The following is a 27,426-nucleotide window of genomic DNA, read 5'->3' as shown; positions in this document are numbered from 1 at the left end:
AGTAATGAACTTGCACTTATTCTTCATATGCAGGATGTGTCACAGAGTGACTTGGTGTTGATGCCAGTACACCAAGGCAGCCACTGGGCTCTTTTGGTAAAAAATTGTTTTCTGACATACACATATATAATACCCATTCAACCAGTTGTTTACATGGAGTACCATCAGTAAAAAATACATGTTTTTGATAAACATGCCATTATTGTGTGTTTGCCCTCAATTAGACTTTTCTGTTCACTTAACAATCTGACTGTAGATATTATTTACTTTTGTCTGAAAACTATATAACAGGTGTACTTCATTCAGAGAAAAGCAGTGCTCCTACTTGACTCTCTTGTGACCTGTGGCTTAATAACTGGGAAGACAGCTATGACCAGGGCAAAGTGAGTACTGGCACATCATAAGGGTGTTTGTTGTAGACTAGGTTTTTGCCCATATAAGACTTGTTCATTTCATCTTTATCCTGTACAGCAATTGACAGGCACAGATGTTTCAGTTATTAGTTAACATGCGAAATCAGGTCACTATCAATTAAAGGGAGATCACCTTTACCTAGTTCCGTCCTCATCTTGAGGGTCGGAGACTTAAACAAATAGAAAATTCAGTTAACATGAATGATAATTATTCTCTTCTCCACAAGTTCCGTGGAAAACTCCATTTCTTGTCTAGTAACAGATAATACAACACAAATATAGGATAGTCGTGACACCATTACAAAGTGACAATAGATTTGCTGCACAATATAATTGTACATGTACATTTATGTTGAATGATGCTAAAGCATAGGCACAGTTGAATGAAGGACATATTTTTGGGGCATTTTTTGAAAAGTTTTCTGATCCACTGTGACATCAGTTTGTGTTTGTGATGATCTTCGATGATAACTTCCTTGCCTCACACAAAGTGCTTCGGAAATAATTGAGTATTCAATCTCCCTATGCAATTCTTTTCAGGTCTTTCCTCACATTTTATTTGTCAAAAGACCTTGACTGGGATGAGTGGTCCTTCTACATGCCTGATGATGATGTGAGTCTTATATCTGTGATGTGCAGTTGTTATCAATGAAAGTTTTAAGGACATAAATCAGCACTTTTCAGTTCCCATTCATGACTGAACAGTATGTTCATGTACTGGTCCAGTGTACAATGCACTTGTCAAAAAAGGAGAAATCTATGAGAACATCCATCCTGTTTAAAAAATCATTCTCTACTTATAGTTTGTCTTTTATATGGTATGTACCTTAAAAGATCATTTGTAGTAATGGGCAGAGAAAATAGACATTTCAGGATCTACTGGCAAAGCAAAGACAGTTACAGTAGTACATCATTTTGTACATGAAAGTCTTTTGAGATACTATTAAGGACAACCTTACAAGACAGTACTTTTAAGTACTTTTATGATTAAAATCAATGGCAAAATGTTAAAGCTACATGTTCCCCTGGTTAGCATACCTTTTTGTTTTACAGGCTATCCCCCAGCAAAGAAATAGTAATGATTGTGGCGTATATGCCTGTCAGGTGGGTATATTTCATTGTATTCTAAGTAAGACGAGATATACTAACTTTACCTTATAATTAATTAGTGGATGAGAGGGTATTGAGTATTTACCTCCAACTTCCAAGTGTAGCTTACTGTGTTAATCTAATTTACTCACATTGTCAAATGTCTCTAGTTTATGATATCCTAAAATACTTTTTATTTCCATCATTGTCAGTAGAAGTTAATTCAATTTCTTGAAGACTGTAGTTTTTTCAACACTTGAGACACTTGAGTTGCATTTCCATTGACCACTGGCTAGCATCAGGTCATTCATTCATTGCTACCTTCATGGGGTATTGGGGGGAAATATTGTGCTTCTGGTAACCTGACTGACTGACCCAAACAAAAACCTGCAGATTCTAGCCCATTTTTTGTTGACTGCTGGTAAGGAAAATAAGATTTAGATCTGTCAGAGCGGTGAAAATGTTGTAGAATCTTTATCCAACACAAATTGCAGTCGAAAATACTTTTTGTTCAAAAGTCATTGTATAGATTTATCTGTGTATTTAAACTGTGTTGTACGTATAAAGGTATGCTCATAGATTTTCCTCTTACATGCAGTTTGCCTACCTGGTATCCAACGGTCTTCCTCTGAATCTTCCTCAGGTATGTTTATTCCTTTCTATTTTCCGAAGCCAATTTTTCAGACATTTATGATCCAATATGTATTATCATATACCTGCATGCTTCCAAGCTTTTTACACAACAAACAGTACCAGTGTTTGGTCACAGGAAAACCACATCTGAAATTCAAAGCAAGATGTTAAAAAAGCTTCGGAATCCTCTATTCTAGGTAACACCGTTACTGCTCTGGGTAAACTTCAAACTCTTTGGTTTGTGACTGTCATGCATGAAAGCAATCATTGCCAACTTGGCAACCCTAAGTAGTTGATTATGTTATCTACATCTAGAACTTAGAAAAGGCAAGTATCATGCTTTCATTAATATGTATTTGATAATTGATCTGTGATTGGGATGATATGGTGCATCAGTTTAAGCTTAATGGTTTAAGCTATAGCTATAATCTCCTATTTTGCTTCATGTATTGTACTTCTTCCAACGGTTTCTTTTGAATAGGTCTGTTTAACCATGGCGCTGTATGGATAACAAGGCTCTTTTAGTCACAATCAAGATGCATTTGTATATATACACAACATTTCAATTACTGCCCATCACATTCCTCAGGGCAATACTCCCCCTCTAGCCAGCCTACAGGCATGTCCAGCTTAATTGAAGAAACAAAACAAACTAAAGAGGTAAAATAAACATGTTCAAGAATCTGCCACACTTAAAGACATGTAGGAATATTGGTAAACCCCATTATGTAATAGAATACATTAAAAAAGTGGACTGCTATTATGTAATACTAAGGACAAAATGTCCTTGGTAATACATACATGTAGTATGTGCCACAGCGAGAAGCCAAAATGAGCACGGACCTGGGCCTGAGACAAAATGTTGACTAAAGGGAGTGGACTGTAACTAATTGTTCATCCACAGTACAGAGACAGGGCAGCCAGGCTGCTGCTAGAAGTCCCACAGGGAAATGGGCGTGTTTTGGGAAGGTCCTATGACCTAGTTTCCAGCTTGGGGAAACTTAATCCCCTCACAATCCTTGGTCTCAGGGCGAAGGTTTATGGAAATACATTGTATGATTCCAGGGTAATGTCACAGGTACTAATGTCTTGGCTCTTCCCTGGAACTATAGCTTAATATTATCTGTGACCAGTTACCCTGCCCATGGAATTTAGATAGCTGTCAGCCATATGTAGACCCTTCTCTTGACATCTCTAAGTACATGTACATGTAGGTCCTGACAGACATACCATGTAATTGTTAAACAAACAGTTTCACATGGGGTAAATTCATATGAACATATGGTTTGCTGTAGAATTGACAGTACTAATACATCTGTGTGTATTTTGAATTTCAATGTTAAAGTACCCCCTTTAAGCTAGATAGAATAACATTACCGTTTTATCAAAGCCCGTGGGACTATCTGTTGGAAGACTATATATGGCCTCCGTTGGTCAGTATTGACCATGGTAAAATCCTCATGGGAAGCCTAGCCTACAGTATTGTCAACGGCCATGCATGGGGTGGGGCTGGTAAATGACTTTCAATCAAAAAGCTATTAGTAAACCATCTCTATAACATTGGGGTGGGTATGGTGGGTGTAGTGGCAGCATCTTTATGATATTATGGCCAGACCATTCCAAGTGGGATATTTCACATTACTGAAGCCAGCCTTTAGCATTGCTTTTGATGTCATGGAATAATGCCCGATAAGTCCTGGGTAGACAAATTGTCAGAGACTGACACTGACAGTGTGAGGCTGCCATCAATTGTTTGTCATGAATGACTGGGCATCTGCCAAATGTGCTTTGGGTCTTAAAAGAAAACATACCTGACCATTTGACCTGGGTTGGACTACCTAGGGACTACATTGTGTACCTAGAGACTGCCAACACTTGAGGAAGACAGAAATAAGACAAACAAATGACAATCAATTAGAGCTTTGAGACATTTCCAAAGTACAGTGATGCATCCTTCCATCAGGCAGTTTACAGATCTTGTGCTGCAAAAAATTGAAATTAAAACAACATGACAAGAGACTTAAACAAAAATATCTGTCGTTATTTGGTGGGGCAACTCCTCCCTCTTTGCATCCTGGAGCTGAATTGTAAGGAGCTTACAATTGGTGCAAGGGTCTGGAGCCGCTGCCATCTGGCGCTAACTCAGGTGACCTCAATATGTCAACTGCCCCACGTGTGGCCATAGGGCTGTAGGTTTTAAACCACTCACACTGGGAAGGACCTCTACTCCTTTCAATAAGTGTGGCGGGTTACTAAACATGCTTGAAGTGTGGCTCTCTTCAAGCAGGGTACCTCCATTTAATGTCATATTATTTTACAAGTCTGAAAGTCTGACATAGTTTCTTTGAAACAAATGAAGAGTAACATAATATTCTCTTTATCTATCACACAGGCTTGCGTTCCAAAGCTTCGCAAATGGATGGTATTGGAGTTGGCTGCGGAATCAATGAGGTAACAGTTTTGCATTACAGGGGGGTCAAGTTAAAAGGCAGGTGACACTGCATACATTTTTTTGTTTTTTGTTTTTGCAATCTTTTTGTTTTTGCACAAACATGAACAAAAAGCTTTTCCAGAAACACTAATTTTTTTTATGCAAACCTGGCCTAAGTGATGTAAGAATCATGGTTGCCTTATTATATTTTACCCGTACAACAGGTATGAACAAAACATATTGATTTCCCTCATGTTTCTTCTCCTTCTTTCAATTCTTCAAATCGATTAATCTCCGTCATTGTGACAAATGACCTTAAATTTGGCCGGCACAAATCAGTGCCTCAATGCAGACGTGAAAACTTAAGTTGTGTTCAAGTTCTCTCTCATTGCTTGTCTCTTTTTATGCGATGTAACAGTGGTAGTTCACACCTTTATCATTATAATATCTATAACACTTCTTTCCCTCAAAGGACTGATCGAATCAAGATCTGTTCATCTGGAGACCCAGCAAGAGGAAGGTACAAGATATAGATTATATCTGATACCTTTTGTGTATCATACTCTTTGTGTATTAAAAAGAAGAAAAATTGTTTATATTTCTATATGTGATACTTTTCACTGAAAAAGATCTTAATCAACAATAAGATATTTATAGTTTTCTTTCTCAATTTGATTTCTGTGTAAATCATGGTAATACAAAGTACCATCTCTATATGTCTTCTCAGACTGACATTTTTTGTGTACTTTCCAATGACTCAGGCAGAGAGAAGTAATCTCTCATCGTGAAAGACACCGATCACCAGCACCACTTCCAGAGAATAGGTAAGAAGGAGTAACCTGCGCATAAAACTGAATATTTGTAGTAACAATATTGCCGAAGCAGTGCAGAATATTTCTAAACAAAATCAACATTGGTGGTAGCTATTGATGGTCATGTCTCTTTGAATAAAAAAAGATGTTCAATTTTTCCTACCATACCCTAAAAGTGCCTTTAAGGATGTCATACACTGTAATATTATAATTCATGCACAGAGAATCACATAATCTCAGTGAGATGGACCTATATGTACCTCCCATCATATCAATCTGTTGGTTATGCTTATGACTACATGTGCACCACATGTAGCCTGGATTCTTGTCAAATACTCATTTTCAACTTAACTCTGACTCTTGACAATGAAATTCCTTTACAGATATCATCAACACCATGCCACCCATCACAGCACCGTGGACGAGGGATATGAGACAAAGTCAAGTTCCAGTGACCTCCTCTGTAGGTTTCAGTCCTACTATTCATAGAAATTCAGATTCAAATTGCATAATTGCAAGCTTGCCATTTCTGTTTATTCCCGGTAATCAAAAGACTCAAAAAGAGGGCATGGTTATACACGATCATGATGTATGTGTAAGCATTTCCAGTTAATTGTAAGAACTGTTACAGTAGTGATTTACAATATATGGGTTGTATTGTATTATGCATGAACATGTATTATTATGCACCTTATACAGTGGATGACTCAGTTTCATCAGCTAGATCATTGCACAATGTATGTCGACCATTGCTGACCTCCACACCAAAGAAGACAACGGAAACAGGTGGAGTATTTTTTTGTTGTTTTCCAATTTTAGTTTTTCAACTTCTTTTTAGACATTGTATCTGTACAGAATGAAGCAAGAATTCATCCACATATGAATGTCTGATTTGGTATGGTATTAAGGCTTGAGCTGAGGCCATTTCACGATAAACTCACCACTAAAAGTTTGGAATCTTGAATTTGATCAATCATATCTGCTCTATTACTTTAGCAATTGTGTATTATGTGTCATTGTAAAGCTTGTTTTGTACCCTTTACAATCATACCATATTTGTTTTAATCCTATACTAAAAGTTTGAACACATTGGGATTGATAAAACATCATTATCAGATCACCCAAGTTGCATGTCCTTGCGAGTGTGTCACAACATAAAAGTACCAAAATTCCCCTGCCAAAATCAGACACTTAATATATGGCAGGATGATTAGGTACTTTTGGGGGCCACCCACCAACAAAATCATAGTCATAGCATTCATTGCAAAAAAAGCAATATTGTAAATGAGTTATCATTTCAAAGGTCATCAATGATAGCACATATTGTTAATCACTAACATATTTAAAAAAAATTTCACAACTAATGCTCACAAAGGTTGCCCTACACAATCATGAATGTTGGATCATAACAAAAGGACTATCACTGTTTAAGGGCCTAAGATATTTCTTGACCACTATACTGACCTATGAATGTATTGTCATACAGATAAAAAAGAAATTGGAAAGAACAAGACAAAGATCTGCAGCCAGAAGTCCATCTCGGATGCGTTTTTCACAGACTGCCACTGTGGAAGGGACTGTTGCGAAAGACTGGGGCAGGTCAACATCTACGACTGCCGCAAGCAGTTTTGGGACCAGAGCAGGGACCAACAAAGGGAATACATCAGAAAGGCAATGGACCACGCAGACAGGCGACATGAAAGTGGTACAAGAAGTAAAGACTATGACTTTTCGATCAAAGGTTTCGCTGTTTGCTGGAAGGCGTGGTGTCTGGCTTATGGAGTGAGCAAATCTAGGTAATACTATGCTAATGCACATTATTTTAATTTCACCCTGGGGTTCCACAAGAAAGTAGCTCTGATGAACCTTTGTTTGTAATGAAGTTCGCAATAGTCAAGTGCTTGAGTCTGCTGAGTGAGCTGTATAACACTGGCATTATGAGCTGGAAAAATGACTATCATATCTTATGCTAGGTTGGTTGGAAAACACTTGCAAGGCAATAAGACATTCAAATACAGAAAATGGAATATGGGTATCCTAATGAGACAACCAGTTGCATTGTAGACTTTAAATAGTGCACAATATATAGTGAAAAGACTTGAATAATGTACTGTACTATGTTTAACCTGTGCAAATACAAGGTCTACAAATTTGCACTCTCACAAAAAAGTTACAAGCCACTTGTAGGGAGCTTCATTCCACAATCTTGAGATGATATTGAAGTTGGCGTGGTAACTTTGTGACTGTGGTACTACAGTATCATGTGCATGGTTGCAGAACCTACAAGTACTGTACATGTACATGTAACGGGGGGCGCCCTAACATGTCACGCGCCCTAACATGTTACGGATTTTTTACAGATCTTATTTTGCATAAGTACCGGCGCCCTGTTTGTGTCCAATGACTATACTGATAAGGAAGGTAAATAACCCAAGTTCATGCACATAATTGTCATTTGCATTCAAAACGTATGTTCATTTTCATTTCTTGTTTTGTCGAAAAGTAGTATTTTGACAATAATGATGGTAGCGCTAAGTAGAGGGTCACTGCGTAGCTAGACGGCCCGGCACCTAAATATACGACCTGTGCCAAACAGATACACAAGTCACACAACTATCATACACATAAGAAATATAACTTCATAAAACACTAAAAATTTGGGTCTTTAAGTGTTTGTTGAGAAGAAAACCGACCAAAGAAAAACAACATCAACATTGCTGTCGTCTGGCGACTTTGTTTTCCCGCCATTTTTTTGGGCCGCGATGGTGGCGAAACGATTCAACGCACAGTTTTGTTACGCTCTAACATGTGATTGGTACCGTCCATGAAAACAAAACTGAATACAGATATGGCAAAGATATTTCCCAATAAGTAGACGGAGTATTGTAAATTGATGTAAGCGGTGTTGTTTTTTCGTAATGATTTTGTAAGTCGGGCCGAATTCAAGACGTACGTCGGGCCTCGCACACAGTGCGAGGTAGCCTATTTCCCAGTACAATATTTTTGAGAGATGAATACAAAATAATTTACATTGTACAGAGCAACTGTTGGATAAAGGTTCTTCAATGTTATATTGCATAGTTATTCATATGATGGTCTTCTGTGGGAGAGTAGATATCCTTATTATCCCTGACTACCTCGGCAGCGAAGATAACTGCAGTTCCCTCTGGTAAAAATGACTTTCTTACTATCACATACATGGAAGCAATTTTGAATTGCTACAGGACTGGTAATACTGATGACAAAGCTCGCTTGTGGTGTTGCATAATATAAACAGTTACACAATAGCAACATCTGAATTATCAAAATACCTGCATCATTCAGTCATTCATGTAATTGTGCCTTTTTACTAGATACTACAGAGAGCTGGAGGCCCATAGAAACAGCTGGGTGTTTACACCCGACCAGCGAGTGGGTATGACATATCCCAGCAGGCGGTACCTGACAGCCAAAGTCTGGCTGGAAACTATGGCAGCCAAGATAGGGGACAAGATGCCAGACTCCACCACTGTACATCTGCCCCACTGCCTGACCATGGAGGATGTGTTCAACCTTTATAAGGAAGATCATGAGGCCAGGGTACCAGCCCCACTTGGACGTTCACAATTCTTCAAAATGTGGCGGAAAGAACTCCCAGACATCAAGATTCCAAAGGTATATATGTGTTACACACTTCCTTGGTTTTTAACTTTCTAGTGAGTCATTGGCATGTGCATCTTGCTTTCAAGTAATGGACATGTCTAAAAACAGTTTCCATCTTTCACTCCGGCCCCTACAGAGGGTGACATAAGGGTATGGTAACGTCATGTATATTCCATTGCAATCTAATTGAGAGGCTCAGCCTGGTGTTTTCCAAAGGGGAAGTTTAAAGGCACCCAGAGCATTTTGTGAGAGTCGAAAACTGGAAAAAATTTAGTTGCTGTAATCTTTATGAAACTGACAATTAACGTCACTGTTTATCACATTTTCGTTTAGATTTCTTATCAAAAGTGCGCAAAAACAGGACGAAAATAATCTACATGGTGATCTTTTAGTTTCACGCGCCTACTGTAAATACTGTAGCTACAATAGCCCCACCCACCTCCGTCAAACCGTAGAAATGCAAAATGAAAACATAGAAATGCAAATATTTGGTGGACATGCAGTCACTCTCTCATTGGTCGAACCGCTAATTGTGATGGACAGTCAGGATCAGTCTATTAGGGCTTGGATTTTCACCACACAACGACATCGTATCTTTGCTCATTTAATTTCCATATGTAATTGAAACTTACTATGTGTAGGAACGACTAGAAATTCGAGTTTTTAAATTCAAGTCTCCAGCCTCATAAAATGCTCTGGATGCCTTTAAAGCGTCTAATGGCTTTATAACCATTGACTTGACGTCCTCTAGGGACCCCAAAACTGATGTGAGCGTGCGGATTTAAAAAGATCTATTATTAGATCTACAAGGTCAGGAAGGATTAACAAAACTACATGTATTTGTTTTTATTTTGCAGCTGCTAATTGTATCATTTTTGTTTGGAAATTGACAAAAATTAATGCACGTGCAGATGTCATCCATATAGTCAAATCGTCATGGTCTACATGGAAATTAATGTGTTATGGTTAATTGGACTTTTTTCAGCCATCTGACAATTTTGCAAAGTGTACAACATGCCAACAACTCAAAGCAAACATCCAGAAGGCCAGAAGTAAGAACAGGGCAGAGGAGTTGAAGCTGGCAAGGAAGGAGCATCTTCTAAAACAAAAGTGAGTGCACTTTCCATTACTGATCATGACAGGTCGACTGGGCAGAAATTTCACATATCTAAACCACAAGGTCCTGAAAAAACTGTATGTTCATCAGTAGGTTGTTTCTCTGACTTCTATCTACTTCCTATTTTCCAGAAAGTAACAAATCGATCTTACTGTATTTGCAGAAATGAACGTGCAAAGTATTATAAGCATATCCGCAAAGCACAAGACCAGCCACAGAAGTACATCTCAATCATTCTAGATGGGATGGACCAGAAAAAAACAGCGATCCCACACTATGCAGAAAAGACAAAGGTACGTCAAAAATAATCAGAGGATCGTTATGCTGGAGGAGTTTCATTGTGATCTTAAAGTACGGATTGCGACACCCACTTTGGCAAGAACCCACTGGGAATCTTAAAAGTGGGGGGGGGGGGTGTGACTTTGAGCGTTTATTACAATATTAGCATGATACCTTACAGGCTGTGCTTACAAAAGCTTGAAGCGATGCTGTGACAAAACTTCTCCAGATCATTGCACTTATCAATACCATTTCCAAGCTTCCAATCCATTTAAAGTTCACTAGTTGGCAATGATGTTTTAGTCCATTCTGCATATTTGTATGGGTCAAGGGTTTCAGATAATAATAGAAGGAGACACTGCACAAAAGCCATCAGGTATGACATTTCAAAGTGATGTTGTTGAAAATGTATTTTTATCTATTTGTTCGGCTGAAACATAACGGGGGATGCTCTAACATCGCACGTTTTTTTACGCGCTCGAACTCACAGCGCACCATCGCTGGTTGCCAGAGAGTGGTCAGGTTTTGATGAATGAATTTTGAACACATTCATCTAAAGAACTTACTTGGATAAGAAATGTATTCAGACTGTTCATGAGCCCTTCATGCTCTGAGTTACAAGCGGCAAACGCTGTGAGACGTTTTCGCGAATGTACGTTCTGATTTAGTGCTACGCTTGATAGTATGCCTAACTTGGCACGCTTTTATAATATTGCTCTCTTCGGAAGTTGGTGATGGAGTAAAGAGAATGTAAATGAGGCTTGCAGTCTACTATATTCTAGCTTTCTTTGGACCGGAAAATTTTGACTGTGTGCACTTCTCACGTCATGTAAGAAAGGCTATATCTAGCGCATCCCAGCTCATGATTTCACAGGAAATAGGCTATGCAGTGACCCTCTACTCAGCGCTACCAGCATTATTGTCAAAATATTATTTTTCGACAAAACAAGAAATGAATATGTACAAATATGTTTTGAATGCAAATGACAGCTATGTGCATGAACTTCATTTATTTACCTTCCTTATCAGTATAGTCAGTGGTCACAAACGCAGCGTACTTATGCAAAATAAGGTCAGTAAAAAATCTGTGCCATGTTAGGGCGCGTGCGATGTTCAGGCACTACCCTTTACATACAAGAGACAATACATGCGTCTTGCTATTTCAATGGAAATTTATGCTGAACTGAGAGACTTAAAATTGTGGCCAAATGCAACTTCTTGCTATGTTACACTGACTAATTTGCCTAATGCAAGGAAAGACACTCAGATATATTCATTTCAGGTCAAAAATATGTAACATTAACACCAAAAAAAAAATCAGAATGCCAAGTGCAACAACAACTGACTACTACTCAAATACGGAGAAGGTTCTCATTACAGGCTTTTGCTTAGGCTTCCGGCTTTCATATGTGCCACTGTTACAAGAAACAGTTGTTCTACAAGTCTACTAGTAACAGTACTGCTGTCCATGTACTTGATAACCTGATTATTCATTTTTTTGCAGGATGATGGCCAACACCAGCTTGGCACACATGTAACTGGGGCTATAGCGCATAGCCTTAACAAGGCATATGCTGCCATTGACCTTCAAAACATCTCTCATGACGCAAACCTCACAGTCACAGTGCTAATGAAGATTTTGCAAGATGTTGCAACGGTGAGTAAACAGTATAGTAACATTGGTAATTGTTTTTGAGAATTTTCAAAGCTATTAGATTTATCAGGTTCTCTCCTCCAATCATTTCCTTAAATAATGCAGAGCTCCAATATGATGGATGCGATGCTACTGTAAATCCACCCATGAAGGCCTTTTACACTGCATCTGAAATTCTACATTTAAGTGATTAGATTGATATACAAGTGCAGACAGACCATTTGTAATTACAATTACATGTACAGAATTTTCATACATCCATATTGACCTTAGCTTGAGAATTTTTCCCCAACATGTAATATGATAACATATAACTTTGATTGATTGATTGATTGATATAAAATAGACTTTAAAATCCCATTAAAATTCTGTGCAGGCAAATGGTGGACATCTCCCTCCTGTACATGTGTTGTACCTGCAACTGGACAACTGCTACAGGGAGAACAAGAATTGTTATGTCCTGGCATTCTGCTGTGAGCTTGTTCCCCAGAAGATAGTGAGGAAGGTATGACATACTGTAATCTATACCCCATTCATATTAGATGGCACAGTGCTACATGTAAAATTGCCTGCACTTGTCTAAAAGAGTTCCATGACCTCATGATTTTCCAAATGCTTGCTAACTTTTTGAGTGACATATCATAAGATTCAATGTTTCTCATTGATTATTCAGATTTACCCATATATTTCAGTAACACTTGTTCAAATTATGAAAGCCTTACATTTTGTATGTTATTTAGCATGGAAGGTTAACATAGCATTTTCACATAACTTAAGTAAATGGGTCCCTGATTTGCATGATTTATATCTTATAATGTTCACCATTACTCAGCTTGAGTATGAAGTTCCTGTCATCTACCACTTTTTGGCGACGCCTCAGGGGCGAGCCAAATTGTTTTTATTTTCTTTGATCTCATTTCTATGCATCTCTTAATTTTCTCAGGTCAAGCTCAGCTTTTTGGTCGTGGGTCATACCCACGAGGACGTGGACCAATTTTTCAGCAGAATATCCACAACGCTCAAAAGATCAGAGGCCACCACATTGCCAGAGCTGATAGAAACCATCGAAAAATCCTACACACCAGCACCTGAGGCGTTCCAGTTGAAGCATGTGGGGGACTACAAAGAGTGGCTGTCAGATGAGCTAGAAAACATCTATGGCCACTCTGTCCCTCACTGCTTCAAGTTCATCATGGAGCCAGGTGCAAACCAGCCAACCATCCTGTACAAGGATTACAGTACGGACAGAAGCTGGAAGACCACCGTGGGAACGACAGAAACCCTCCTCCTGGCAACCCCAACAAAAGCACTTCAGTTTGTCAACCCATCACCCATCAAACGGTTGGAAGAAGTCAAATCTAGCATCCAAAGGGCAAAAGAAGTGGCAAGGCTGACATCTGACCAGCATCAGTGGTGGCTTGACCTGTTCACGAGTCTCGAAGAGGAGTATATATCTCCTCCAGAAGAATCTAAACCACTGGCTGAGTTGGGAGAGTTTGTAATCCCAGATGAGGTAGACCTAGAAGATGATGACGAAGAGGCAGAAGCCAGAAGGGAAGCCCTTGCAAAATTGCTTGCAAGAGAAAACAAGGAATCAGAGGTAATGCTCAGTCCTTTAATGTCATCAGCAATATAATTTTTATCAGTCAAGCCTTGAGAAATCTATAAAGCCTGTATCTAGCTGAAATAGATTCATCATTGCAGTTGAATTGTTTGAGAGGACTTACAGAAACATACAGCACCTTAACTTTGCATCTATATTATATATGATCTTCACAGGTCCGCCTATCAAGGAAGAGGAGGGGAACACCAACCTCAACGACGCAAAAACGCCAGAAGCGGCAGAAGACCAGTTAGATATACAGTATTTTGTATAAGTCCAACATCGAGACCTGTTTGCAACAACACCCCAGCAAATCAAGTCACTGATTGCTGATAAGACAGACATTTTGCATGGATATTAATTTTACTCATTGTTATGCAGACTTTAGACTCAACTAAAGGTTCATTGGATTATTTCAATCTTTTGGGTTCATTACAATTTGTCAGCAGGTCAGTCATGTAACAAATGTCAGAGGTTTTCTCTGCATATTCCATAGTTGTGAGATCTTCTGTTGAAACTGACTTGTTTTCTGCAGTGATCATGTAGTCTACGTGTACCTGTATTTCCCATTTTAAGTAACTCTGTATGGTCACTCCAAGAAGTTTGATGCAAACAATTATTTGAACAGAGTTTATCCGTCAATCTGGAGTGGTTCTGGGCGGGCAGGTAGGGAGAAATTTTAGTAAAACATTAATATTTTGTGTTCTTTGACCAAGGAGTTGAGGTTGTTAAGGAGGGTTTGTAGTGTGTATTGTTGATGGAGCGATCTCACCTAGATGAGATTCATGCCATATTTGCACCTGTTATTTATATGCGTACATTGTGTGTCTTGAGGTGCACTGTCAATCAGTGCTAGAGAGATGATAGGTCCCAGAATAGTTCCCTGTGTACCACTTCATAGGATAGCTGTTGCCTGTCAGAATCGATATGCTAAGTAAGCTGTCTTAAGCGGCATTGCATTCAGACCTACAGGCAAAGCGACTTAAAATGTTCAAACTATCTCAGGAAGGAGGTTTGATATCGAAATAGTGGTTTCAATGTGACTTCACCCATTCATGCAGGGCTACATGTAGATTAAACTGGCTAAACACCAGCTGTCTAAACATACCTGATTTTCCAGACAGAGGTACAGGTCAATTACAGTAAAAGTACATGTAGATGCATTATGAGAAGAAGCATACGTGGGGTCCCTTGTCACAACCTCATTGGTCATGCCTTGTTTACCTTAAATTGAGTTGGTCCCTAAACGTCATGTGCCTAGCTACTGGTGCCTGTTCTCTCTAATTTAGATACAGATCCTTACATGGTAAAAATCATTTACCATGTATTTTGAGCAACAGGACTGCATGAATGTTGACATGATATTGTATTTGATGTATAATCCTAGTACTACAAAAATATTGTTGGAATTTATGACCTGGTCCCACACTGTACATTGTAAACATAGACGTGATATTTTATGACTTTGTCAACTTAGATATTTAGAATGTCAGTTTTAGCTGTGGAATTATTTGTTGTGACCTACTTTTCCTGTGGTGTACACTCATTCACAACGGTCAAACAGACTGTGTCTTTATCTGTTACCCATTTTGCGTCTGCTGGAGTCTACTTTTCCACCCTGAAGTTTATACATAGTAATTTATTGTTTATTGTCATGTAACAGGAACACCTGTTAATATTGAGTTTTTCTCAGATGGTCATTTCTTTTAGCATATTCTAGTCAGGGGTTAGCAATAGTGCCAAGTCAAATGAAAAGATAGCAAAAAATCTCTACAATGCTAAAAGAAAAATGCGAGTTAACTGGTTTGGGATGAACATAAACTTGATAGATCAGCATACAGGTTTCCAAAAAAATTACCATGAATATTTACCCTCCTGCACCCTCCCTTACTCTAGCAGCATTATGCTATAGCTATGTAAGTAAAGAAAGTAAAAAAAAATGGACAGACGGGGAGAAGAGACAGCTAGGGTCAGGTAGAGTGAGCTTGTCCCATGATAGTAATATTCTTAGTATAATCATTACACACTAACTTACTGGCCCATTCCATCTGTCCCCGGCTTGGGAAAGAAAAAAAAAAAATCCCTCTCCGTCCCACTTGACGGACTAACTTTGTGACATTTTTAACAGGCTGTCAACAGTGCCACAAAACTTTTCTGGCAAAGTCAAGAGCCAGGGCTACATGTAGATTAAACTGGCTAAACACCAGCTGTCTAAACATACCTGATTTTCCAGACAGAGGTGCAGGTCAATTACAGTAAAAGTACATGTAGATGCATTATGAGAAGAAGCGTATACGTGGGGTCCCTTGTCACAACCTCATTGGTCATGCCTTGTTTACCTTAAATTGAGTTGGTCCCTAAACGTCATGTGCCTAGCTACTGGTGCCTGTTCTCTCTAATTTAGATACAGATCCTTACATGGTAAAAATCATTTAGTATAATCATTACACACTAACTTACTGGCCCATTCCATCTGTCCCCGGCTTGGGAAAGAAAAAAAAATAATCCCTCTCCGTCCCACTTGACAGACTAACTTTGTGACATTTTTAACAGGCTGTCAACAGTGCCACAAAACTTTTCTGGCAAAGTCAAGATGAAGCCATTTGAAATCTTCACGTTTACAACGCAGTAAAGGGCATATCGAGTTTGGGTCGATGATCAATAAGTTAGTCTATGCCTGTCCGACGCCTAGACCTACAGGTGACCTAGTTACAAGCCATGGAACCTCAAAGATCGGCAGCGACAAGTTGCCGATACTAAGAACAGGTTTTGGTGCACAGCCACCATCGGCCGACCCAAAAAAGTCGATGACAAAACATCATTCATAGCTCCCAGACTCGTCCTTCCATTGATTTTTGCGCTATGTGACGGGTACAAGGCCCATGCCTAAAGACAACAACCCCCCCGATTTGTCACGCCTTTGGCACTCATAATGAGCCTTACTTCACGAAAACTGAGAGAAAAAAATCTGGTTGAAATTCTGGCTCTGATCCCCGGAATTCTGGGGAATTCTGGCTACGATCCCTGGAATTCTGGGGAATTCTGGCTCCGATCCCTGGAATTCTGGGGAATTCTGGCTCCGATCCCTGGAATTCTCCAGAATTCTCCGGAATTTGGCTAATCCCCAGGGGGTCATCAATGGCTGCTACATATTTCTTACTTCATTCTTACCTACCAGATGTAATATTAAGCCATTTGGGTTTAAGATTACTGAAATGTGACAGGTAAGTCCCAAATTAAACTGGAAGTCCCAAATTAAAGTGGAGGCTGTTCTGTGTGGTAGTGTCTGGTAAAAGCCTGTTTGTTCACCCAAAAGATCACCCTGTTCAGAACACCCGTATCAAACTGTTCTGTAATAGACAAATTTGAACGACACAAATTGATTTCCTCAAAATTCTGATTTCTGAACTAAAATACTGTCTGGTATGTGATTGTGTCGTTTGAACCTGTTCAAGGAATGTTCAAACATGTGCAATGACTTGGAACTTTGTGAGTAAAATCCCCCCTGTGACGAAGCTAGTTTGTGCGGTTCAAATTCCTCTATAAGCATTGAACTCTGCCTAATGCATGTTTATTGAAAGACCTGTGTTTGTCTCCAATCTACAGTTGCCGCCTTTGCCGAAGGAAATCATTGAGCAGCCGCCCAACAAAAATGCAGTCACCTCTCTGGAGGAAACCATTCGCCTGCAGTCGCCCCATTGGTCCTCGCTGTCGCGTTACGCCAGTACGGTCGGGTACTCTTTGTACGAAGCCTACGAGAGGGAGAAGGAAGAGGCCGACACCGTCAGCGCGCTCGCGTCGCTTAGTGTGGCGTCGGCGCCGGGAGTCGGGATGTCTGCCAACAGGTAACTATTTTTCCTACTGATGTCTCTGATACAGACTTTAATTTGCTGATGACTTATAATGTGGTATACATAGTCCAGTCTTGCCTCTGGAACTAGAACCCGGCTGTGTCACTCACTTGACATGCATGCACTTTACCTGAAAGGGTCGCAGTCCTTAGGACACAACGTTAAGCTGTGGTCCACTGTTCATTGTACTGTTGTTGAAAAGCGCTAGGGGAATTTCCCAGGTACAATTAACCTGTAAATACTGTACATAGCGTCTGTCTTCTCTATCACGATGAGTTGAAGATTAGCTCTTCAGTGAGCTAAACTGGATTGATATCACTGTCATGAAATATATCACAGGATACTCCAAAATTTTTATCGTTCAATTTCTTTATTTAATATGAATTTATGTGATGACGTTGTGCTCTATATTGATTGTCATACACGTAACTTCATTGTTGTAGTGCAATGGTTGGTATTTCATTTTAAACATGTACAGCATGCTCCCTCTACACGTATATCATATCTTCTTTAAACTTACAACATCTTTGTAACATACAAAATAATACTTATTGCAAGAAGCTGCATTTGTCTTTTGGAAGGAAGGTAAAAGGAGGGTCTCGTGTTCAAGGGTTGTTCAATCATGTTTAAGTTGAAGGGCTAGCAACATACAAATATATCCTGGTACAGAACTTGCTGCCATAAGTGCCACTAGACACTACAAGGGTCCAAGCAAACAAACAAAGGTTGTGTCTTGTGTTACAGGGCTGAAGCGGCGGAACCTATGGAGGAGGACAGTGCGGCCGCCTGAACTTTGCGCGCCCGACGGAGCGTTCGTAGGTTTTGGGTCGGACCCGACTTCCAGTTGGACCGCCATCCCCCCCGCCCCTGGGGAGACGACGTCTCTTAGAGACTCCAGGAGTCGTGGGAGCTCCTATGTGTATTTGCTGAACCATGCCACAGTGTGTCCCGTGCCCAGTCGTACTCTAAGACTTAGTGTACAAACTGTACAGATCGGTGCAGTGTCTTTGTATCTGTTTTTTCGTGGTCGGTCATAACGTATTATAATAGTCCTTTCTACTCATGACGCAAAATAACTTTGTACCAAGTGGTTTCTTCCGTTTTTACCCGTGGGTCGTTCCGTGTGCGTTACAAGTCGTAGAATATCTGGTAGCGGTGGTGACTACGCCATAGCTTGTAACCTGGTGTCGTTGAAAAATGTATACTTTTCTCAATTAATGTCGACAAATTTCCTTCTTATTTTTATGAATTTATTATATATACAAGAATGATACTTATGATTGTAATAGGGCAGTGGTAAGCAGGCATCGGTTTTGAGAGCAATACTGTAGATCTGACGACGATGTTTTATTGGCCAGAGGGAACAGGCAATTTCTGTGGTGACTGTTCTGCCGAAGGACATCAGTTTTGCTCTATGCTAGCTGAGGGATGGAATTTTTTCGATGGTGGCTCGATGTAAATGTTTGACTACTTTGCCAACTAATCCACAGGGCGTGTCGTTGCTAGGGAAACCGGATTATTTGGTTAATCCGACAGAGATTTTACGGATGGCTTTTAGAGGGAAAGAGTGACTTATGTGTAGGATGTCGTCTATTGTTGGTCGAAAAGAAAAGCGATGACTTAAGTTGTTCTGGTGTACATATCTTGCTTTTCATGAGAAAGTTTGGCAAAGATGCACCCAGTGCAGTGGGTGGAGGAAGGAATGTATGATACGTCCGATATATCACTTACATACTTCCCTCCCACTCCTATGCCTTTATTTTTGAGATGTGAGTTTAAATTGATATGTGTAGTGTACAACGTGTACCTGTAACTGTTGATAGTGTACAGCGTCAAAATTGTATATGAAATGTCGTGCCTAATGCCGTTAGGAAGATGTATATGTAGCCCAGTGCTTGTGGTAGGGCCTCTGTTGGTGCCAATGAGAGCACGACTACCGGCCTCTAGCTGCTTCCTAGATGTTGTCTGTGTTGATGACGTCAATGCCCCAACGAACAGGGTTGCCCCCCTCCCCCTTGCCACACACAGCTGTCACTTTGAACAACCAAGGGATAGCTCCAAAACGTTTCTCTACCTAAAATGTCTTTCCTTATTTTTTCTTATGAAGAGAAAGATTTTCTTGTATAAAGGAATTAAAGATTTCTGGTTTCATTTTTATCAGCTGTTGCAGCAAAAATTTTCCAATACCATCATGTGTTTGGTCAATAGGTAATTCCAACTACAGTGTTGCCAAATTTGTGAATAAGATGCCAGATTTATGATACTGACACAAGTTGAGAGTCAAGCCAAACCATGATTCTAATCATGATAGCTTTCTTAACTTTTATTAAGGTAAACCTTAAAGCTAATCCAAACCTGTAACATTCACAAGAAAACCTAAAATGTCCATGGAAATTTCTAGCATGCGAACGAAAGGTTACACTTAAAACGTACTTATTAAAAGGGACAAAAAGTCTCTCCCTAGATTTGAGTTTAGCACGCTGAAATAGTCATTTGGCACCCAATTTCCTATTGGTTACAGAGTTAGGCAGCAGGAAAAAGGGTAAAGTGACTTATTCTTAATTTATGATAAAAGATAACCAACAAGACTTAAGAGAACACAAAAATAAGAGTTAGGCAGCAGGGAGAAGGTTAAGCCATTGCATCATATGATTCCTAGACACAGGGATCATTTCTCACCATATTTGGGCACCCATGTTCGTTGGAGGTTGCGAAATTTGCACACATCGTGGTTGAGCTTAAAGCACTGTTTCTCAGTGCCATGTGTTGTGGCATAGCAGACGGTTTAACTGTAAGAACATTCCCTGTAACCAATGCTATTAACAATGTATGTAAAAGACCTCTGTTACAAAATTGTACTTACTTTCGAATCAGCCAGTTCCGTCAACGTCCTGAAATGCTAAAAAATGGTGCTTGTGTCATAATGAAAAAATAATAATTGGCCTTTGAAATCAGAATCTATTTTGAAAGAAGATGACATAGCAAAAGAGTAGACTACTTAATTTCTAGGACCTATACCGGACATTGTGAATACCTGGACTGATTCTTGTCAATTTTTTTTCACCACATCATACTGCTTATCTTTGTTATCTATTAAAATTGATGAGAGAATAAAATGCAGGCACAGGATTTAAATTGACACTTTTCACAGCTACTTTGCCATCTCATATGGTCTTAAAAGAGCATCATTTTAGAGATCTAATAATTTCCAAGAACATGTATTGTTTTTGCTCTGTTTATTGTTCTTTTCGTTGGAAGGTTATTTTTTTCTAATCTTTTCCACTATTTGATTGAGAATTCTAATTCTCAACATGTACTAGAAAAGCGATGAGTAGATAAAAATACAATCTAATGTTTTCAGGACATATGAAAAGATCTGAAACATCATTTGCATGTGTTTCATTTGCATACTTGGGAAAACTTGAAGTCTGACCAAACAACATGTCTGCTGGAAGATTTAGGTCAAAGGTTAGAGTTCAGAGGTCAGGCACATTATGTACAAACCATGTCATACAGCATTATATCCAGGAGGATGCCACAACACTTAATATAGGGCTTGACATTTGTCCCATTATGAATCACTCAAAAATTTACCTTCTATATTTTTTCCTGTTATAAGCTGGAAACCTGTGGAAAAACTGCGCAAGCAGAAATGATGTTTAATAGTATGTATAAGAATTATTTTTCGCTGGGCCAAAAGATGCCTCGGGCGTAAGGTCTATTGACTTAATGACTGTTTTATTTGGACTGCAGACGAATCTCAAGCCCTACAAGCAGAGCATTATGTAGTGCTGTCGTAGGCTTGGCTTTTGTGGAGTCTTTAGCAGGGGAGTCACTGGCAATGTAAAGTTCTGTGGTATACGAAGCAATGTAACCATCATTCCATGAAGTTGCTTTTGCAGTTGCAGTATGAATCAAAACTATGTAGGAAGGATGGAACGTAACTGTTGTTTTTGATTGGACTGGTGCTTGTGTTGGAATTATACGTTCCTATACAGCTACAAATATGGAGCGATTTTGTTGAACTGACAAGAATAAAATTCTTCCAGGAGTGGCCGTTAACATCGTCTCTTGTTTTGTATTGTGTGTATGTAACATCTACTAATAAGATAATTCCACAAGGGTACATAATTCTGCCACCCTGAAAAGATACGACTGTCCAAACAGATCTCCAACCCAACGTCCCCCAGTATAATGCACTCCTGTATATCTTAGCTGTGGATACCTGTGGGTGCTGCACAAGAGATCTCTCAAACCCACTGTTTTTCAAAGTGGCGGATTAATGTACCCAGCAGATTAATGTTAATGCAGGTTATACCTGAGGATGGCTATTGAGGAATTTTCCTACAAATTGGAAGGAATCGAAATCCATCCTCAGGAAAGCCAGATCGAAAAGCCCTAATCATACTGAATGGGAAATGTCAAAGAATGACGTCACATTTTGTGACCTTACAATAGATTAATTCAATTAGCAGGGAAGTCACTGTCAGTATCATGCAATACTTACAAATGAAAGGAGAGCTATGACAGACTTATGTAAGTGAAAATTTGAATTTTGGGGTACATTTAGCAGACTTTTAAAGTTTATCCTCTCTTTAACTTGATTAAGTGCAACCTGTGTAAGGAATTAATGGCCAATTGCTGACATCTGTAATTCTCATTTGAATTCTAAGGCTGACTGCCCTGTAGGACAGTAGGAAATCCAATGTGCCAATTTTCATATTTTAGCTCTTTACTATGTAAAATATTAGCACAGATCAACTTTACATGTGTTAAACTACGTTTTACAGGCATTGCGCAGTACTGTGTGCCTCTATTGTGGAATATGTTCAGAGACAACTATGCAAACTCCTAGCTAGACCCGCAACTGTTTTCTAACGGCACACTATCAAACGACCTTACATATGATGTCGAACGCGACACTAGAAATGCTTGATAAATCATATACAAGGTAAATAACCCAATCTGTTCATTGTAGTTGATGGTGTTCAGCACCAAGGACAGGCATGCCTTATTGGTTTGTACTGTAGTCCGTACCAAGCACAGAATAGTACAGCGTCAAAAGCCACACTAGAAATGCTTGCCTCCCTTGATAAATCATATACAAGGAAAAATAACCCAGTCTGTTCATGGTAGTTGATGGCGTTCAGCACCAAGGTCAGGCATGCCCTATTGGTTTGTACTATACATGTAGTCAGTACCAAGGACAGGGTAGTACTGCGTCAAAAGCCACACTAGAAATGCTTGCCTCCCTTGATAAATCATATACAAGGAAAACAACCCAGTCTGTTCATGGTAATGATGGCGTTCAGCACCAAGGACAGGCATGCTTTATTAGTAATGTACTGCAGTCAGTGCCAATGACAGGATAGTACTGCGTCAAAAGCCACACTAGAAATGCCTGCCTCCCTTGATAAATCATATATACAAGAAAAACAGCCCGATCTATTCATGGTAATGATGGTGTTCAGCACCAAGGACAGGCATGCTTTATTGGCAATGTACTGTAGTCATTGCCAAGGACAGGATAGTACTGCGTCAAAAGCCACACTAGAAATGCTTGCCTCCCTTGATAAATCATATACAAGGAAAAATAACCCAATCTGTTCATTGTAGTTGATGGCGCTCAGCACCAAGGACAGGCATGCTTTATTGGCAATGCACTGCAGTCAGTGCCAAGGACAGGATAGTACTGCGTTAAAAGCCACACTAGAAATGCTTGCCTCCCTTGATAAATCATATACAAGAAAAACAACCCAGTCTGTTCATGGTAGTTGATGGCGTTCAGCACCAAGGACAGATATGCCCTATTGGTTTGTACTGTTGTCAGTACCAAGGACAGGATAGCACTGCGTCAAAAGCCACACTAACGCTTGCCTCCCTTGATAAATCATATACAAGGAAAAATAACCCAGTCTGTTCATTGTAGTTGATGGCGTTCAGCACCAAGGACAGGCATGCTTTATTAGTAATGTACTGCAGTCATTGCCAAGGACAGGATAGTACTGCGTCAAAAGCCACACTAGAAATGCTTGCCTCCCTTGATAAATCATATACAAGGAAAAACAACCCAGTCTGTTCATGGAAGTTGATGGCGTTCAGCACCAAGGACAGGTATGCCTTATTGGTTTGTACTGTAGTCCGTACCAAGCACAGAAATGTACTGCGTCAAAAGCCACACTAGAAATGCTTGCCTCCCTTGATAAATCATATACAAGGAAAAATAACCCAGTCTGTTCATTGTAGTTGATGGCGCTCAGCACCAAGGACAGGTATGTCTTATTGGTAATGTAGTATAGTCAGTGCTAAGTACATGATAGTACTGCGTCAAAGGCCACACTAGAAATGCTTGCCTCCCTTGATAAATCATATATACAAGAAAAACAGCCCAATCTGTTCATGGTAGTTGATGGCGTTCAGCACCAAGGACAGGCCTGCTTAATTGGTAATGTACTGTAGTCAGTGCCAAGGACAGAATAGTACTGCGTCAAAAGCTACACTAGAAATGCTTGCCTCCCTTGATAAATCATATACAAGGAAAAATAACCCAGTCTGTTCATTGTAGTTGATGGCGTTCATCACCATGGACAGGCATGCTTTATTGGTAATGTACTGCAGTCAGTGCCAAGGACAGGATAGTACTGCGTCAAAAGCCCCACTATAAATGCTTGCCTCTCTTGATGAATCATATACCAGAAAAACAACCAAATCTGTGAATGGTAGTTGATGGTGTTCAGCACCAAGGACAGGTATGCTTCATTGGATATGTACTATAGTCAGTACCAATGACAAGATAGTACTGTATCAATCTATTCTATGTTGACCATTCGCCCCATTATATTATGTCACAATCTATTCTCTATCTGGTTATAACTATTATTTTTGACATTGGATGAATTCGGAATCTCCAAAAGGCAAATGTACAAGTGCAAATGTACAAGTAGATTTCCCTAAATACTATGGTGTCTTGTGTTATAACCGTGTAGTTACAAAGGTATTTAGCTACAAATTTGGTGGGGATTCCATTTCTATAGTCTCCAAGTATGAAGTGACTAGTTTTATTTTACACAACTTTAAGCATATGGGATTTGACGTCCTTCCCCAAGTAGTTTGTTGCCGTACAACTGTAATTCCCAGCGTCCTCTAGGTATGCAGACTTGATGACGAGAGTTCCGTCGGCACCGACGTCATATCCGGGAAATGCGGGGACGTCATGAGAGAGAAACATCCCCCTTGGAGTGGACCAGAATACCATGGCAACGGGGCAGCTGTGCACAGCGCATCTAGTTAGAATAGAGAACTCGGGATTGGATTGTTGCCTATGAGAAGTATTCATTAGAATGTTATGGAATTCGAGTTTTACGGAATATTTCCAACTTTAACGCAATTCATACGATCCACTACTTAGAAACATACAAATGTTACAGATTTCGTACGGATTTTACTAATACTGAGGATCGTATTATGCATTCCGTAAAACTAGTATGAATTCCGTAAAATTGGTAACAGTGCGTTTCTTAGTAGTGGGTTTGCATAATTGATGAGGAAATTTTTATAAAATAATCCGCTTTATATTATAGCACTGTCGACATATCAAACATCTAACACTTGTCACAGGAATTTTGAAACGAGAGCAACATCAATAGATATGTCAACCATGCAAGCTTTCAAAATAAACTAATAATCACAGTGGTCCATGGTGGAAAACCATACTCATAACTATGTTTTAGATGCAATAGTTACATCATATTGAAGTGCTATGAAATATGTCATCCATACAATGAACAGAGTTTGGCCTAAAGTGAAAGACTTACTTCAATGTAGCCGACTGAGAATACTTTGTCCGGTTGTCACTCCCACTCATGTCGACAGATGGCGCTGCTGGATGGTCGCAGTTGCAGGTCAGATTTGCCAAGGGTATATCCAACAGGTTATAACCTTTATATTGCTCTGGCGCTGAACATGTAATGTTAACTAGGTCCTTGAGCTTTGCTGAGTGCAAGTCCGAGGCAAAACCTTGCATTTGGCAGTCGCAGATCCACTGGTTTTCTTCCAGGTTAAGTTTCTCTGAGAATGTTGTCTTGTTGAACGTGCCTTTCGCCAGCCATGTTAGTTTGTTTCCGGCAATGTTCAAGGTCTCCATATAGTCAAGGTTATAGAATGCCTGACTGTCCATCAACTCGATCTTGCTGTTGCTTAGGTCTAGGTTGGTTACACTTGTCAGATTTTTGAATGACTGGTATGGCAATTGAACAATTGGGTTTTCTGAAAGGTCCAGTCTTGCCAACTTTGGCAAGCTTTTGAGGCACTCGGGAATTTTTGTCAGAAGATTTTTTCCTAGCTGCACTTTCGTCAGGTTAAGCGAACAGGCGAAATCTTCTTCGTGACTTGAGTTGATTCGATTTTGGTTAAGGTTAAGGATTTGGATTTGACTGACAGGACAAAGTGCTTTTGTTGGAACGGATGTGAGGTCATTTCTCTCTAACCATAATTCGATTAAGTTGTCGAGGCCAATCAAAACATCGGCTTCTAAACCACGTTTCTTTATGGCAGATATGTTTGAGATGTCTAGTTTTAACAGTGACCCGAGGTCTTTAAACTGCGATGGTGCAAGGGTCTGTATGGGGTTGCTGGATAGGTCCATAGTGTAGACTTGTTTCAAGTCATTTATGTCAGAAGGCACGCTTGTTAAACGGTTGTTGTTCACCCAAACATCTGACAGATACGGCATGCCTTTGAGTGACAGCTTCGTCAGACGATTGTTGCTCAAGTTGATCTGTGCAAGATCTCCCAAGTCTTGCAACGCGTTCTCCGTTTCCTCAAGGATGTTACTACTTACGTCAAAGGTGTGAAGACTTCTTAGATCTTTAAAAGTGCCATTTTTGATGACATCAATTGCGTTGTTACTAAGAGTGAGGGAAACCATCTGACCTAACCTCTCAAAGACACCATCGACGGATTCCAACATGTTATTGTCCAGCGTAAGAAACGATAGCAAAGACTGCGAGCTAAATGCACCTTGGTCGATGTGCATCAACATATTGCTTCCGAGAAAAAGGCTATATAGTTTGGAGCTTCCAGAAAACACGTCTTTCCCTATGGTTTTGATGCGATTGTTCGAAAGATCAAGCATCGAGAGTTGAGAAAGGTTGGCGAAACATTTTGGATCTAGGTCAGTTATGCCGCTATGGTCCATGAGTATTTGCCAGAGACGGTTGCTTCTCTTGAACAGGGCACTTGATATTACCGACAGACTGTTGTTTTGTCCGTAGAAATATGTGAGGTTATGGAGGTCGTTGAATGTGGTTGGGTCGATCATTGAGAGTGAGAGATTGCGGTTGTTGTTGAGCGAAAGGGAGGTCATATTTTCAAGTCCTTGGAACGCGCCTTCTTCTATTGCCGTGATCTTGTTGTCTCCCAGACCCAGAGCTAGGAATATAACAGATATAAATGTATGTCACAAAATGTTATGAAATATGACGAGTTGATTATCATTCTATAGCCTCATCACTGCCTGACTGGCCATTTTGTTGCTTATGTTTTTTTATTTTTTTTTATTGTATGACTGTTGCAGTTTCCCAAATGACGGCTTTCAGAATCCTGGTACATGTATAACCAGAAAGGCAGATACTGTGAATGTACAATTAGAGAATAGTACACACAATACGCCCAAAGTTTCAATGAACAATTACACAGATAAGTTATCCAATGGGTAGCATTTATTTCATTGGCCGCTAGAGTTGGCTCTTAAATACGCAGCAAAAAAAAGGCGATTATGGATTGCCCGAAATGTGGTATGTTATTTGACGTTATAGAACTACCAGAGATCCTTCTGATTTGCCGTAATCGTTGTGTTGCTCTCCGGCAAAGCAACTTTCTGTTGCCCGGTTTATGCATTTTAC

General features: G+C 39.7%; 2 protein-coding genes across 13 annotated transcripts in view; both read left to right on the top strand.

Annotated features, from left to right (window-relative positions):
• Positions 1 to 21,586, top strand: part of LOC136446738 (histone deacetylase 5-like) — a 97,099-nt gene extending 75,513 nt beyond the window's left edge. For all 12 annotated transcript variants that reach the window (XM_066445276.1, XM_066445280.1, XM_066445275.1 and 9 more), the window contains 2 exons: positions 17,280 to 17,518; positions 18,269 to 21,586. In XM_066445276.1, the coding sequence (XP_066301373.1) occupies positions 17,280 to 17,518; positions 18,269 to 18,314 (285 nt within the window). In that variant the 3' untranslated portion in view covers positions 18,315 to 21,586. The remainder of the gene's footprint in view (positions 1 to 17,279; positions 17,519 to 18,268) is intronic.
• LOC136447299 (uncharacterized) lies at positions 960 to 15,355 on the top strand. The gene is made up of 16 exons (XM_066446048.1): positions 960 to 1,026; positions 1,467 to 1,517; positions 2,101 to 2,145; positions 4,528 to 4,586; positions 5,039 to 5,086; positions 5,328 to 5,390; positions 5,762 to 5,841; positions 6,078 to 6,164; positions 6,865 to 7,174; positions 8,732 to 9,032; positions 10,006 to 10,130; positions 10,301 to 10,430; positions 11,921 to 12,073; positions 12,447 to 12,575; positions 13,014 to 13,670; positions 13,850 to 15,355. Exons 1-16 carry the CDS (start codon positions 1,012 to 1,014, stop codon positions 13,925 to 13,927), a joined length of 2,331 nt encoding a protein of 776 aa, XP_066302145.1. The 5' UTR covers positions 960 to 1,011; the 3' UTR covers positions 13,928 to 15,355.
• Positions 21,587 to 27,426: the final 5,840 nt, after the last annotated feature.

Source organism: Branchiostoma lanceolatum, chromosome 13 (genome assembly GCF_035083965.1).
Source record: "Branchiostoma lanceolatum isolate klBraLanc5 chromosome 13, klBraLanc5.hap2, whole genome shotgun sequence".
Taxonomy (NCBI): domain Eukaryota; kingdom Metazoa; phylum Chordata; class Leptocardii; order Amphioxiformes; family Branchiostomatidae; genus Branchiostoma; species Branchiostoma lanceolatum.
Note: the sequence above shows the minus strand (reverse complement) of the source record. Positions and strands in the feature narration are given on the sequence as shown.

Bases quoted from the DNA above. Each gene is read 5' to 3' on its own strand.
- LOC136447299 (XM_066446048.1), top strand. The intron at 1,518-2,100 runs GTGGGTATATTT...TCTTACATGCAG, and splicing joins GTGGCGTATATGCCTGTCAG to TTTGCCTACCTGGTATCCAA. The intron at 4,587-5,038 runs GTAACAGTTTTG...TTTCCCTCAAAG, and splicing joins TTGGCTGCGGAATCAATGAG to GACTGATCGAATCAAGATCT.